General features: G+C 33.9%; 1 protein-coding gene across 1 annotated transcript in view; it reads left to right on the forward strand.

The window, feature by feature from the left end:
- TMPRSS15 (transmembrane serine protease 15) overlaps positions 1 to 14,110 on the forward strand; it is a 122,757-nt gene that overhangs the window by 13,028 nt on the left and 95,619 nt on the right. Inside the window, exons 4-7 of the mRNA XM_078452864.2 lie at positions 1,189 to 1,340; positions 5,023 to 5,067; positions 6,833 to 6,868; positions 13,543 to 13,674. Of these exons, the coding sequence (XP_078308990.1) occupies positions 1,189 to 1,340; positions 5,023 to 5,067; positions 6,833 to 6,868; positions 13,543 to 13,674 (365 nt within the window). The remainder of the gene's footprint in view (positions 1 to 1,188; positions 1,341 to 5,022; positions 5,068 to 6,832; positions 6,869 to 13,542; positions 13,675 to 14,110) is intronic.

Here is a 14,110-nt window from a genome sequence, read left to right on the forward strand (position 1 = left end):
TACCTGGAAGACATGCTGATCTACTATGATATTCAAGGAATGTTCTGATTCAATATATAGTCCTGGGGGGAAAAAAATTGCAAGCTCTACCAAGACAATGGTATGGACAGATAAAGAACATTTTTAGAGTTGAGGAAATCCTTGAAGAATCTTATTAACTTATAGATACCACAGGGTATGAGTGTAACTGCCCAAATTTCAGAACCAGCAAACATACAATGGAAAATTTGATTCTCTCTAGGCTTCCTCTTTAGGGTCCAAGTATACTCTGAGTACCCTCAGCTTTCTGAGGGGCACACAATGGAGATCAAGACTAGAGTTTGGCTCCCAAGTGGTTTTACCCCGGAAGAATACCATGAGCCAAGCAGAAGTGTAGGCAGGAGAGCAAAAGTCTCTCAAGTATCCCTGTTGGGCCAAAAATTTATTCATTTTTTTATTGTTTAAACTGTAAACAAATCACCAATTAATCAAACTTTTTAAATGGATGTTTCAGAACAGGGGGTAAATAAAAGGGAATATAATTTGGGCCATATAATTGGATTCTAATGTTATGGTCAGAAATAATGTAGGCAAAATAATCCCAACTCCTGACTATGAGACAGACTGCATTTCCCCAATAATCCCACATGTATGAATCTTCTTTCTATCCCTAGAAATCAGGGCATATTTTGATATTTTTATATTAAGAATAGAGAAGAAAAAGTAGATATGATTCATTGCTCTAAGCTTGCTATCAGGCCTTTATAAAGTACATAGAAAACTCTGAAATTAGTGAAACTATCTTAGACTTCTCCCAACTTAGAAATCATCTGTGAAAAATTACAGATCCACACTTTTCTTTCCTTTGCACAGTAAATTAAGAGTAAATATCATGATACCATGTGATTTTGTTTAATTTGACACAGGTAACCTAGGGAAGAGCCTGGCCTGAGGATTAGGGTGCTAATGTAGAACTCAGAAACTTTAATTCCGGATATGTCTGTATTCTTGGACAAACACTTAGTTTTCCAATCCCCTTTTCTTCCACCTGTAAATTAAGGTAATATTTCACATAACCTACCAAGGTTTACTACACAAGTGTAATAAGGTGATAACTGTAGAGAATTTCAAAGACCCCTTACATGAATTAAATACGAATCATTTGATGAAGGCTGACTTTTTCCTCTTATATCATCTTTTGCTTTACAGAAATGGCAGCATTATAGTTATATTTGACCTTTTCTTTGCCCAGTGGGTGTCAGATGAAAATGTAAAAGAAGAACTGATTCAAGGCATTGAAGCAAATAAATCCAGCCAACTGGTCACTTTCCATATTGATTTAAACAGCATTGATATCACAGGTATCTGTGAACATTATTTGATTTCTTTGAATCATTAAGCTATGAAATTAAAATTCTAGCTATATACCAGGGAAGCAGTGAGATCGTCCTTGACTTTAGGAACATGTCTTATTGCCTGAGGTAACACATTTACATGAGAAATGTGAAATATGGAGAAATCATATTTGAAGAAAAATACCAGTGAGGAAAAGTTTGTAAAATATCAAAAAGGTTCTGAAAATATTGGCATACATAAATGTTTGTGGGTCACATCACATTCTTGGCATTTGTCAAGTTCACCCTAACTTTCCAGGAACCCTCTGATAGTAAGTAACACTCATTACTTTCGGATAGTCATAGATGTTATTAAATTACAAAGTCACATGTCAAGCCCACTCTAATTAAGAACTTACAAGGAGAGGAAAAAACATAGAAAGCTCAATGAGTTTGATTCATCACAGTTATTTATTAATAAAAAATAAAGCTTCATTTTTAAAATAAGTAATTTTAATTTTTTTAGTGTTTATTTATTTTTGAAACAGAGAGAGCACAAGTGGGGGAGGGGCAGAGAGAGAGGGAGACACAGATTCCCAAGCAGGCTCCAGGCTCTGAGCTGTCAGCACAGAGCCCAATGCAGAGCTTGAACCCATGACCCGCGAGATCATGACCTAAGCTGAGGTCTGACACTTAACTGATTGAGCCATCCAGGTGCCCCTAAAATAAGTAATTTTAAAATAAAAATAAATCAAAGGGGAAGAGATATAAGGCATTAAAAATAATAGTAGGACAATAATGTCTATCAACACCTAGGTTATTCTAAATTTTCCATTCTAGTTATCCTCCATCTAATTCAGTTCAACAAACATTTACATATACCTTCATTTTGTTTGAAAACAATACTACTAATTTACCAGATCTATCCAGGTCCACCATCCCTTACCTGTAAACCTTGGAGTCAGGTAAGTTCCGGAATTTGGAAATTTTGGGACTTCAGAAAGTTAACCAGTATATAAATACCCACATCAAGTGGAATAAAGACAAAATTTAAATAGCCTAACACCAGTTGAAGCAGTTTTGCTATAGAATGAGATCAGTCAGTACAGGTTTGTCTCTAAATCAAATATATAAAAACATGCAGAAGTTTTTTGTCTTGTTTTTGATTTTGTAATACTAGATATGAAAGTTGCTTCTCCTTACAGTATTGGCTCATCAAGCATAGTTTTCTCATTCATTGAGTCTCCTCCTGTATCCTGCTGTTTAGGGAGAAGACAACTAATGCTCTTAAGAGCTTCCTCTACTGATAGCTTGGTTCCCTCTGGCGCAAAAGCTGGAGCAGGGACGTTGTGGATCTTTGATTCAGTTGAGCTAAAAACTACTACTATGAGTTAGAATAGGTGATTTATCTACAAAACATTTAACCTTTACATTAATCTTATTACATCGTGTCTTTACTAACCCTCACTTTACAGATGAGAAGACAAAAACAGATAATTTTGATAAATAGCCTTAAATTACATAGGTATTTAGAGTTAGAAGGAAGATTCTGACCCAGCTGATCTGACCCCAATGTCTGTGCTCTTAACCATTATGCTAGTTTGTTTACAATGTTTTTTTAATGTTTATTTATTTATATTATGATAGAGAGAGAGCATGAACAGAGGAGGGGCAGAGAGAGAGAGAGGGAGAGAGAGAGAATCCCAAGCAGGCTTCACGCTCAGCTCGGATCCCAAATCGGGGCTCTATCTCACAACCGTGAGATCATGACCTGACCCAAAATCAAGAATCGGATGCTCAACTGACTGAGCCACCTGGGCAGCCCTGTTTACGATGGTTTTATCTTTGAACAGCATTGACCGATACTGTCTCAATAGTCATTTTCTTCTAGAAAGTTGGGTTCTTACTATCTTTAGTTGAATATGCATCAGTTTCTGAAAGTCTCTTCTGGCAAATGTTTTAACAGATTGCTGAAACTTATTTTCATGACTCCCTACAGTTGGGCTATTTATGGGTGGTTTTTAAAAATATTTATTTATTCAATAAAAGTATATATTTGAGTTATCTGAAATAAATATCATAGATGCAATAAACTATATCATCAACTCAAGAATATGCTCCACACATAGAAGTTACATTTAATTTGTTGAACTCTGTTAGCACATATTTATGAACATGTTAGCAAGCTTAATTTTAGATATTTAAGTTTAATGAGTTTAATATTTACTTGTATCATGTGAATTGTTTAATTTATTACATTTAAAATTGGTTGAAATTTTTATAAATATCTGGAATTTTTATATAGTTTACAGCCAAATCAAATCATAAAAAATTAAAATATTAAATTATTTATGAAAAAATCTTATAAATCTTGTTTTGTTGTCTTCATCAATCTACCAAAAATTGTTTATGGAGCTGCTATAGATCTTGTAGGAATGAGACAATGTAAAAATGAAGAAATACTGGAATAAATAACCTAGCCAGTAGAAAAGAATATACCTCATAACATACTTATCTTAAATACAGTTTTAAATAAAAACAAATTGATCAGATGGGAGTTTTTCATAAGGAATGCTTTGGTTTCCTTTATACTGTACATAGTTGTCATTATGTTTTTAGAACTACTAAATATTTTAAAAAGAGAATAAAACAGCTAGTTTTTATCTTTTGTGTGAAAAACTTTTTATTTAAATAAGACTTGGCTCTCAGTAGATATTATTGTGTGCAAGATTATTTTGATATCTTCTATATATTTCAGTGAAAAACTACTGATTCTAATTTTGACATGTTCTGGTGTGCAATGTTATATTAGCTGTCTTAAATATAAGTTATCCTATATAACTATGATGAATAGATATTTTTTTTTTAATATGAAATTTATTGTCAAATTGATTTCCATACAACAGCCAGTGCTCATCCCAACAGGTGCCCTCCTCAATGCCCATCACCCACTTTCCCCTCCCTTCCACCCCCCATCAACCCTCAGTTTATTCTCAGTTTTTAAGAGTCTCTTACGGTTTGGCTCCCTCCCTTTCTTTTTTTTCCCTTCCCCTCCCCCATGGTCATTGGTTAAGTTTCTCAGGATCCACATAAGAGTGAAAACATATGGTATCTGTCTTTCTCTGTATAACTTATTTCACTTAGCTTAACACTCTCCACTTCCATCCACGTTGCTACAAAAGGCCATATTTCATTCTTTCTCATTGCCAAGTAGTATTCCATTGTATATAAGATGCTCAACGTCACTCCTCATCAGGGAAATACAAATCAAAACCACACTGAGATATGACCTCATGTCAGTCAGAGTGGCTAAAATGAACAAATCAGGAGACCATAGATGCTGGAGAAGATGTGGAGAAATAGGAACCCTCTTGCACTGTTGGTGGGAATGCAAACTGGTGCAGCCACTCTGGAAAACAGTGTGGAGGTTTCTCAAAAAATTAAAAATAGATCTAGATATCTTTCTTAAATGAGTAAAACAAAGCAAACTTTTTGCATAGGTAAATTTTATATACAGCACATACAGATTCTGGAAATTCACCAAATGTATCACAATCAAATAATAATAGAAACATCCAGCATAAGATAGGATAAAATGGGAACTCTATAGGATCAGCTGTCCTTTGAACAATATTCAAACTGCATTCACTGTTTTGTAATATATTTCTATTATAATCCCAAACTTCAAATCAACTTTGCTTTATTCCAGCATCTTTGGAGAATTTCTCTACAGTAATTCCTGCCACAACTTCAGGTAAGTACTAATGGCATTTTTTTTTAATGTAATTTGGGGGTGTCTAGGTGGCTCAGTTGGTTAAGCATTGGACTTCAGCTCAGGTCATGATCTCAAAGTCTGTGAGTTTGAGCCCCACATTGAGCTCCGTGCTGACAGAACAGAGCCTGCTTGGAATTCTCTCTTTCTTTGCCCTTCTCATGCTCTTTCTCTCAAAAATAAATAAACAAACAAACAAAATTATATACACATACACACACACACACATATATATACACACACACACACACATATATATACACACATATATGCATATATTGGTGGTCATCAAGCTCCATGACATTAGAAAAGGTTATTTTTAATAGCCCTTTCTAAGACGTTTATTCTTCATATTAAGAAGTGTACATTTGGTTAAAAACAATATAGTTCATAATATTGCAGAGTTCATAATACCTAGTTACACATACCAAGGGCATGCATCTTTAATTTCAATATTCCTTTCATATTTTAAACTCTATTTACATATGGTGTATGTATGAGTGTACATATGTATGTGTGAGAGTGTTTGTGTGTGTATGTATGTGTAGCATTCTAAAATGTGGCTCTAATCTTACAGGCTTGGAGGTGAATCCCTAACATTTATAAGATCACTAGGAATAAAGAAAACAGCATTTAAAAGAGAAACAAATGATGACTTTCAGAATATATTGCATTCTTGAGAAAGGAAAATCCAAAGCTTAATGTTACCTTTGCTCTGTTCCAGCATTTTCTTACTCCATCTTTCTAACTATAATTGATTACTACTGCTCATAAAATTCAGAACTTCACTTTGTCTCACCAAGATCATACCACTATCAAAAGAGTTTGCTTTGAGAAATTGTTAATAATTCTAAAATTAACCTAGCTGATCTTATAATGTAAAATTATTATGTTGTAGAAAAATTATTTAAATCGAATTCAGGAGATTTAAACATCAATCCTGGCTCTGCCAATTACCAGAACCACTGGACACATCTCTTTACCTCTCTGAAAATCTACTGCCCATAAATTGCAGATAATAAAATTGTTCCGAATATTTCAAAGTCATCCCAAATATCAAATTTATACATAAATGATTTTTAAAGTATAAATTGTTATAGAAACTATAAATATATTACTTTCAGCATTATCTATTATCATGACCATTTTTATAATATTTGAAAGATCTACATTTTTTAAGTGTCTTCTTGGGCCAGGTAGTATATTTTACCAGCATTGCCTCATTTATTCCTCAGAATGATCCTTTAGAGAAGTAATATTTTTTTTCCACTTAAAAAGAAATAAATAATAAGCAATGTGCCCAGAGTCACATAGCTACTAAGTGTCAAACTGAGGAATTAAAAGCAATTCCTTTGGACCTCAAAGCCCATGGTCTAAGCATATCTCAAGCTTCTGCTTCACATAACATCAGATTAACCTAGAAAATTTAAGTTTAATATCATTAAGATATTAATGAATCCTTGTGTTTGGTTATTGATCATTGAATAACATCTTCTCTATTTAGAAAATAAAAGATGACTTAAAATCTAAATACCTCTGCTCTACAATTCTAAAAACCAATGAAAACATAAAAGACTTATTCTTGGATCCAGATACAAATGACATTTTCTTAAGTTAATAGATAATCATAATTCACAGTAACTTTAAAAACTCTCAGGTTAAATATTAAACACAGAGAATACACAATAAATTGTTAATAATCAGTTTAAAAAGGTAATAATTATCTTAACACCATTTCTTTTTATAGGCAGGCTAACAACCGGCCGTCCTCTGGCAACTCCAGGTCAGTTTAAGTAATTTTATTTATACCTTTTTAAAAAGTTTTTACTTGTTTTATTTTAGGCTCTTGAGAATTCTCTGCTAACACAGCAGTTAATGTTACTCTTATTTTATGAATAATAAAATTGCAGCATAAAAGTGTGCAGCTTTAGCCTAAGATTTCACCAAAAGTGAGCAATAATTTAAGGCTTATGCTTGGATTATCTGACCTCACGCTAGTCCTCCATTAGAACTCTGGTTATTATCTGACACTAAGAATGCCACCAATAGGATCAAAATGCTTTCTAGAGGGATGTAGGTTTCATCAGATGTGAGGGATTTTTCTTCTTTGATTATTCTGTCTCCATACAAAGTAGAAATCCTAGCTCTCTCAGCACAATCCAGGTTGCCAAACCAACACCAAAATAACCTTAGGTTCATTCATTCAACACGTTTTCAGTAAGTGGCTACCTTGTGCTAACTCTGAATATGTACCTTTGATGTGCCCATTTCTCTGCATTCCTAGTAATTGTCTACTGTGTCTATTTGACAACTAAAGTGCCTTCTCAGGTCCCAACTTAATCTTCATGTTGAATGGCCTGGGTGTGTCCCTTACCTTTCAGATAAACTCCAAAAAGGAAATATTGTACATATCTTCAGCTCCTAAGGTAATACTGTCATTTTTATGTCATTAGAATTCATATCAAATGTTATATACATGCAAAGAAAGAATATTTGTAAAACTATAAATGCCCTTTTGAGTAAGACTTAATAATTCTTGAGTAAACTGGTTGACATGATGTTTGAAAAGCAAAGCAATACATGAATCATTAATCAAAATCCTTTATGAACCAATCCATCACACCTCAAAATCCACAGAGATTGTTTACAGTAGGAAAAGGCTGCCTGGAGTTGTATTTAGGTGTGAACCCATAGAGCAATACAGCTTACTAAAATATAAAGTTGTTCTTTATCACACAATCTCTTTTCCAATGTGGAAGACTATTTACAGCATTTAAAACAACCTTACAATACACTTTCAAACAAATGCTTTTAGGATTGATAATGGTTAATTCCTTTAGCCTAAAAATAAGCTGAAAAAGTAAATTTAGTATATTTTGAGAAATATCTTTCTTTGTATTTTTTTTTAAATTTTTAACATTTACTCATTTTTGAGAGAGAGAGAGCATGAGCAGGTGAGTGGCAAAGAGAGAAAAAAGGGAGACACAAAACTCAAAGTAGTCTCCAGGCTCCTAGCTGTCAGCACAGAGCCCAACGAGGGGCCCGAACCCACAAACTGCAAGATCATGACCTGAGCCGAAGTTGGACACCCAACCGACTGAGCCACCCAGGCACCCCTCAGAAATATCTTTCTAAAACTTTGAAAGTCAGCAATAAATAACCAAATTTGTGCCAGTTTTCTATTTGCCGATTGGTTTACTGAGTGATTCCTATAAACCATAGTATGAGGACATCTTAAGTGTTTAAAATGTCTTAAAAGAAATGTGTGGAAAAAAATCCATGTTAGAGCAAGAAAGCCTTGGACTTAATGTAAGTGTTTCTCCCCTCCTATCTTGAGGACAAACTTGTCAAAAATACAAGAAGAGGTTGAACTCCGTGATCAGTTTTCTCCGTCCAGAGGAGATGGTGAACGGGGGACAAAGATCATGGGAGTGATACTTCCCTCATACCCTTCTTTCCTGGGAAGTGAAGCAAAAATCTCCTTTCCCACATGTAAGCTACAGGGATGGGATCAATATACATTTAGTCCTATCTTTCACACTTTAGGCACTGGATATTTAAAATGAAGACCAAAAAAACCAGCATACAATCATTGAAAAGGCATAGCCAAGTCCACCATTAACTAATTGCATCAATCACTATATGTGGTGTTCAACAAGCTACCTAGTCTTTATTTTTTAATTTTAGACTAACATACATATCTGAAAGAACAATCATGAGAATTAAAAGAGAGATAAGACTGATAACACTGCACTGTCTCAATTCATGACTGATGCAAAGTTGGATTCCTTCTCCCTTTCCCCTTCTGAGTTAAACAGAAAAAAAAAAAAACAGTTGCGATACTTTTTTTAGAAATATTTCAAAAACTAAACTGAGGTTAAAACAAGATGATTGTACCTGGTAATGTTCATTTAATCTGATATTTTATTTGACTAAAAGAACTCCATTTCCAAAGCTTTATAATTATTGGAAACTGTATTGAATTACTTTAATCAATCCTCAAAGAATCATACTAAGGTAAGGAAGTGGGAACATCTTATATTCCCTTTTTTACTGGATCCATGAGTCCCCAGTCATCCTTTCCATTTGTGCCTCTCATACAGTGAGATGCTATCGATTTATAGAGGGAACGAGGCAATTAAACTTGAAAACCACAGTTTCCAAGCAGTAATTTATTATGAATATGCCTTTCAGGGATGTTAAGTTTATTCTCATCTTTATGTGCCTGGAAGACAGAGTTTGAGAAAAATCAACAAATGCATGCATCATATACCTGGCATTACTGCTATTATAAATTCTGCCAAAGAGAATTTTTGTATGATAGCGGGTACAAAGTCCATGAGGATTATGTCCTATTGTTCAACTGCCTTTGTTGCCAATTACTGTAAAGTTTTATTAACCCATTTGGAACACTGGAGGAGGGAGATGGGAACCGGGATTGAATTCCACTGATTGATTTCTTGGCTGCTACAGCCAAGAGGGGCTGTTCTGGGCGATTGTTCAAATGCTTGAAGGATTTCTAGAATATAGCTTGTTCTAGTCTTTTGTTGCTTACTACGTAGGCAATGATTGCAGAAAAACAAAAGTTTCACTATTTTGGACTTTCTCAGTTTCATACAAAATGCAATCTTGCTCCAATACTACTATGTGGAGGGGATTGGGGATTGGAAGAAAAGAATTGGCTGATTTAGTAAAGAACATGAAATTGGGTCAAGAGAAGCTAAGGTAGAATTACACTCTTCAGTTGAATTGCCCAAGGACTAAGACACAGGGACTTTATCCAACGCCAAATGGAACTTTAAGTATTTTTCTTTCTCTGCATTTGAGAGAACAGCATGTATATTGCTAAGCACACTCCTAAAACATCCCTTTGCATATGACACCAGAACTGTTAAAGTATTTTTCCACTGTAGTTTCATTTGGATTGACCAGCCATGGTCTTGCTAAAAAGATGAAATTAGTTATATCGAAGTTGATAAGAATTTCTGTAAGGGGATATCTATTTTGCCAATACAGTGTAGAGAAATAAACTTAGTCTCTAAAGGCAGGCATACATGGATTCAGACTCCACTTTCACTGCTAAGTATGTTATAAGGGCCTTGGGCTGAACTTGTCTCAAACAGCTTTGTCCACCAAGAATTATTATCTCCATTTAAGTAACAGGAAAAATAAAAATCCAAGATTTCCAAAACATGATTTAAAAATTATTATCTTGTAGGTAACACTCCTTGTAATTGGTTTCAAAAACAAAATAAATGGATTTCTGTCTTCTTATCCTCTACCTGCCTAGTACAGCGCCTGCACAAAGTAAGCACAGGAGATTCCTCACCACAAATCACTGAAAATTGTTGTGGCTTTGGATCATTCTGTAGTTATCACATTCAGTTTATACTGAATCCTTCATGGTACAAATATAAATGGACAATTAAAACTTTCCATTTGCAGAATCCTAAATAATACTAATTAGTAGGTAGGTTCTTACAAAATGCCAAAAGAAAAATAGTATGCCAATGATAAAATACCATATAGATATGAAAATGCATGCACACCTTTTTTGCCCACTCAAGATAACAGTAATTAATATTCAGGTAATCTGTTCTAGTAAACAGAGCCAATTATTATTCTCTCTGTGCACATTTCTTTAAATATAGTTATTTAACTCCTTTCCTAGAAATTCCCTATTGAGAAGTACAGTACAGACTTCTTAAAAGAGAAATACCAGAGCAAAAAATTGTGGAATGAAATGGCAAAGAAAGTAGTACACAAATTGAAGAACTCTAGTTTTAAGAATGGAAGGTCATTTTTAAAAACTGGCTAATTTCTGTGAAAGTTAATGTAGTGAATCGTTTTGTTGGAAATTATCATCATATATGTGTATACAAGGAGATGAAAGGAAGACAGAACACAAGGTAAAAATACAATCTGATAAAATCTCCAAATGTTCCATCCTTATGTAACAATTATATTTATATTTTCTGTAACAGTTTTGATATGAACTTCTCTTTCTTCATGGACCAAGGCAGCTGAAAGGTTCTTGTGAAACAGAGTCTGGGAAAATAGAGTACAACCCAAACTAGAGTACCTAATATTTCCACCTTCAAATCAAAATACTTCAAATTAGAATCATTTTCTAATCCCCCCAGGGGTTCCTCTTATAATTACTATGGTGACTAATGACCATGAATAATTCAATGGGCCACTCCAAAAGTGTCCTTTTTTCCACCTCTCCAGTCAGGAGCACATCTAGTCACCAAAATTCATCTATTCCACTTGTAAAATAGCAATTGTACTCTCCTCTACCAGGGCAAAGTTCCTACCCTTATCCACTAGTAGGAGCTCGTCAGAGTTCCAATCCTTAACCACTTTCACCTTGACCATAAAAACAGCTTCTTAGTTGGCCTCCTTACTCTACTTGATTTTCCACTTGGTCCACTTGGTCATTAAGGGTTGCCTTAATGACACATGGACTGACTATACCACACATATGCAAAAAATTTCAGAAAAATTATTTCCGTCATTTAACAAAAATTAAAGAAAAGTCTTTTAGACTTGACACCAAACTCCCTTCCTGCCATGGCCTTCACAAATATCGAGATAAGTTTAGACTTACCTGTGTTCCATATATTGATGTGTTTTGTCACATCACCATGTATGCATTCCATATATCCCTCTTCCTGGTACATTTCTAAGCATCCTTTAAAACCTAGTTTATATGAAGATGTTTTCAGTTTCTGACTCAAAAGGAAAATAATTGCGTAACCCTTGGTGCTCCCATTGCACTTTTTTATACCTCTTTAAAAAAAAAATTAATGAACTAGTTTTTCACTAAAGTCCAAGCTTCATGAGAATAGAGGCTATGTCTTAGTCATCCTTTTATCTCCATTCCTTAAAAATTTTTGACCTAAATAAACAATAAATACTTGTGTAGTGAATAAATGATCATTAATAAGATCAAAAGATCCCAATTGTTATCACTTGCAAGTGTGGCTTTGATGCTCAATCTATAGAGTTCAGTAAGCCACAGACAGACATGTGAATCATCATGAAGTTCCCATGAGAAGCATTAGGACAGACAAAATTATACATCTTCTTAGCTCTATTCCTCAATTGTTCCTTTAAATGCTAAATACTTAGAATTCTATTAACTACTGTTAAAATTATATATTGATTTCCTAGAATAATGCTTTTTTGTTATTTAGCAAGCATTTATGGAATACTATCAATGCTATGCCTTTCTTAGATTAGGGATTCAATGACTAAGTTCTCTTATGTAAGTATCCCATATATATCAACAGTTGTAATATGTTTTTGGGCTTATTCAATACCACGTTTACCATTTTTTTATTCCCTTAAATGGGGGTGCTCTGTCCTTTACAATGGCTGTGATCTTCATCGTGTCCTGTTTTAGATGTTAGGTGATCGATCCATGAATTTCCCACTGGTTTATATTCATTTTAATTAGAGCCAATTACAAAAGTCTAATTTAGTTGAATATATCCCCAGCAGTACTGTCCATAAATGTCCCAAAGTAGGTATTACCTTAGGAGATTAATTGACACATGCACTTTCATTTTCCCAATTAATTTTGTGGAACACAAGGAGAAATCTCAGAATCAAATATATTTTTAAAACCCAGCAGATGGCAGTGCAGTGCAGAATATTCCATTTTTAAGAATCGCACTTAATTTTTCCAAGTTAATTTCTAGAAGTAAAATGTGTTTCTTGATCCACGCCTGCATGTAGGCATATGGAAGAGGAGCAGGTGAAGCACAAGACAGGCTGAGGAGAGCAAATGGATCAGATTCTGGTCAGAGAATGGCATAGAATTCTTCAGGGCAATGTTTGTATCTTTCCCACTAAGAATCTCTGACTCAAGAAGCAAAGAAATACTGAATGGAAATAGCGATTGGGTGTATTCACTGCTCAATGTAGCCATGCACTGGGAATTTTAAGTGTTTTATTCTACTATAAAATGGCCATCACCAACAAATTTTGTTCTGCAGAATGTAAACGTTACTTCAGCCCCCATATTTTCAAAATAATAAGTTTATAAGTAAATGAAGTGGTTACTGGATACTGCAGATAATGTGAAAAACATTCCAACAAATTGCCCCGCAGAACACGTATAAACAATCGTAGGAGGTGTAATCATTAGGAGCTAAATGTCCAAACTATAGTATTAATTTATCAAGGTTAAAATCAAGAAATTAAACATTCATATTCAACATCTATGAAGGAATATATATCTTCTTTTCCAAATTTAAAATTCTAAACTTCTTTTACAAATGACTAGTTAATTAAATGAAATGAATATTTACTTTGGAAATTGAAATACATGCTCTGAGTAAAGACCTAAATGACAAAAAATACGTAATAAATATCCAAACGTTGTACATATGGTTGGCAATTAAATGTACTATGCAAGAAATTTACAAATTCAATCTTTTTTTTCTAAAGGAAATGTCTCAATAGAATGCCTTCCTGGTTCTAGTCCTTGTGCTGATGCTGTAAAGTGCATAGCAAATGATTTATTTTGTGATGGAGAAATTAACTGTCCAGATGGCTCCGATGAAGACAATGACACTTGTGGTAAGTAATGTCCCCCACATTTTCTCACCCCACTGCTTTTTCATTCTCCCTCACTGTGTACACACAAACACATATCCCTCAGATACCAGAAACTACTGGAGAAAGAGATATTCCAGTACACATGATTATAATTTAATACAAAATCTAAAAAAATAATTATATTAATATTTTTCTAATCTATTTTATGCAATATTAGACACTGATTAAGTGGAATTCTATTTGATGTTTATGGAAACAATGCTGTGATTAATGTCTGTCATAAATGAGGGAAGAGAATGTCATTGTTTCTCATCCTTTAATAAACTACTCCAAACTATTATGAATTTGAATGCACTTTCATGTTTTTTTAGCATTACACCATAATATCAATCTTTTTTGTGTGTGTGATTTCAATGGCTTCTAACTCAGTAATTGCTGCTCCTTAATTTTTTTTTTT

Source organism: Panthera onca, chromosome C2 (genome assembly GCF_046562875.1).
Source record: "Panthera onca isolate mPanOnc1 chromosome C2, mPanOnc1 haplotype 2, whole genome shotgun sequence".
NCBI classification, from domain to species: Eukaryota; Metazoa; Chordata; class Mammalia; order Carnivora; family Felidae; genus Panthera; species Panthera onca.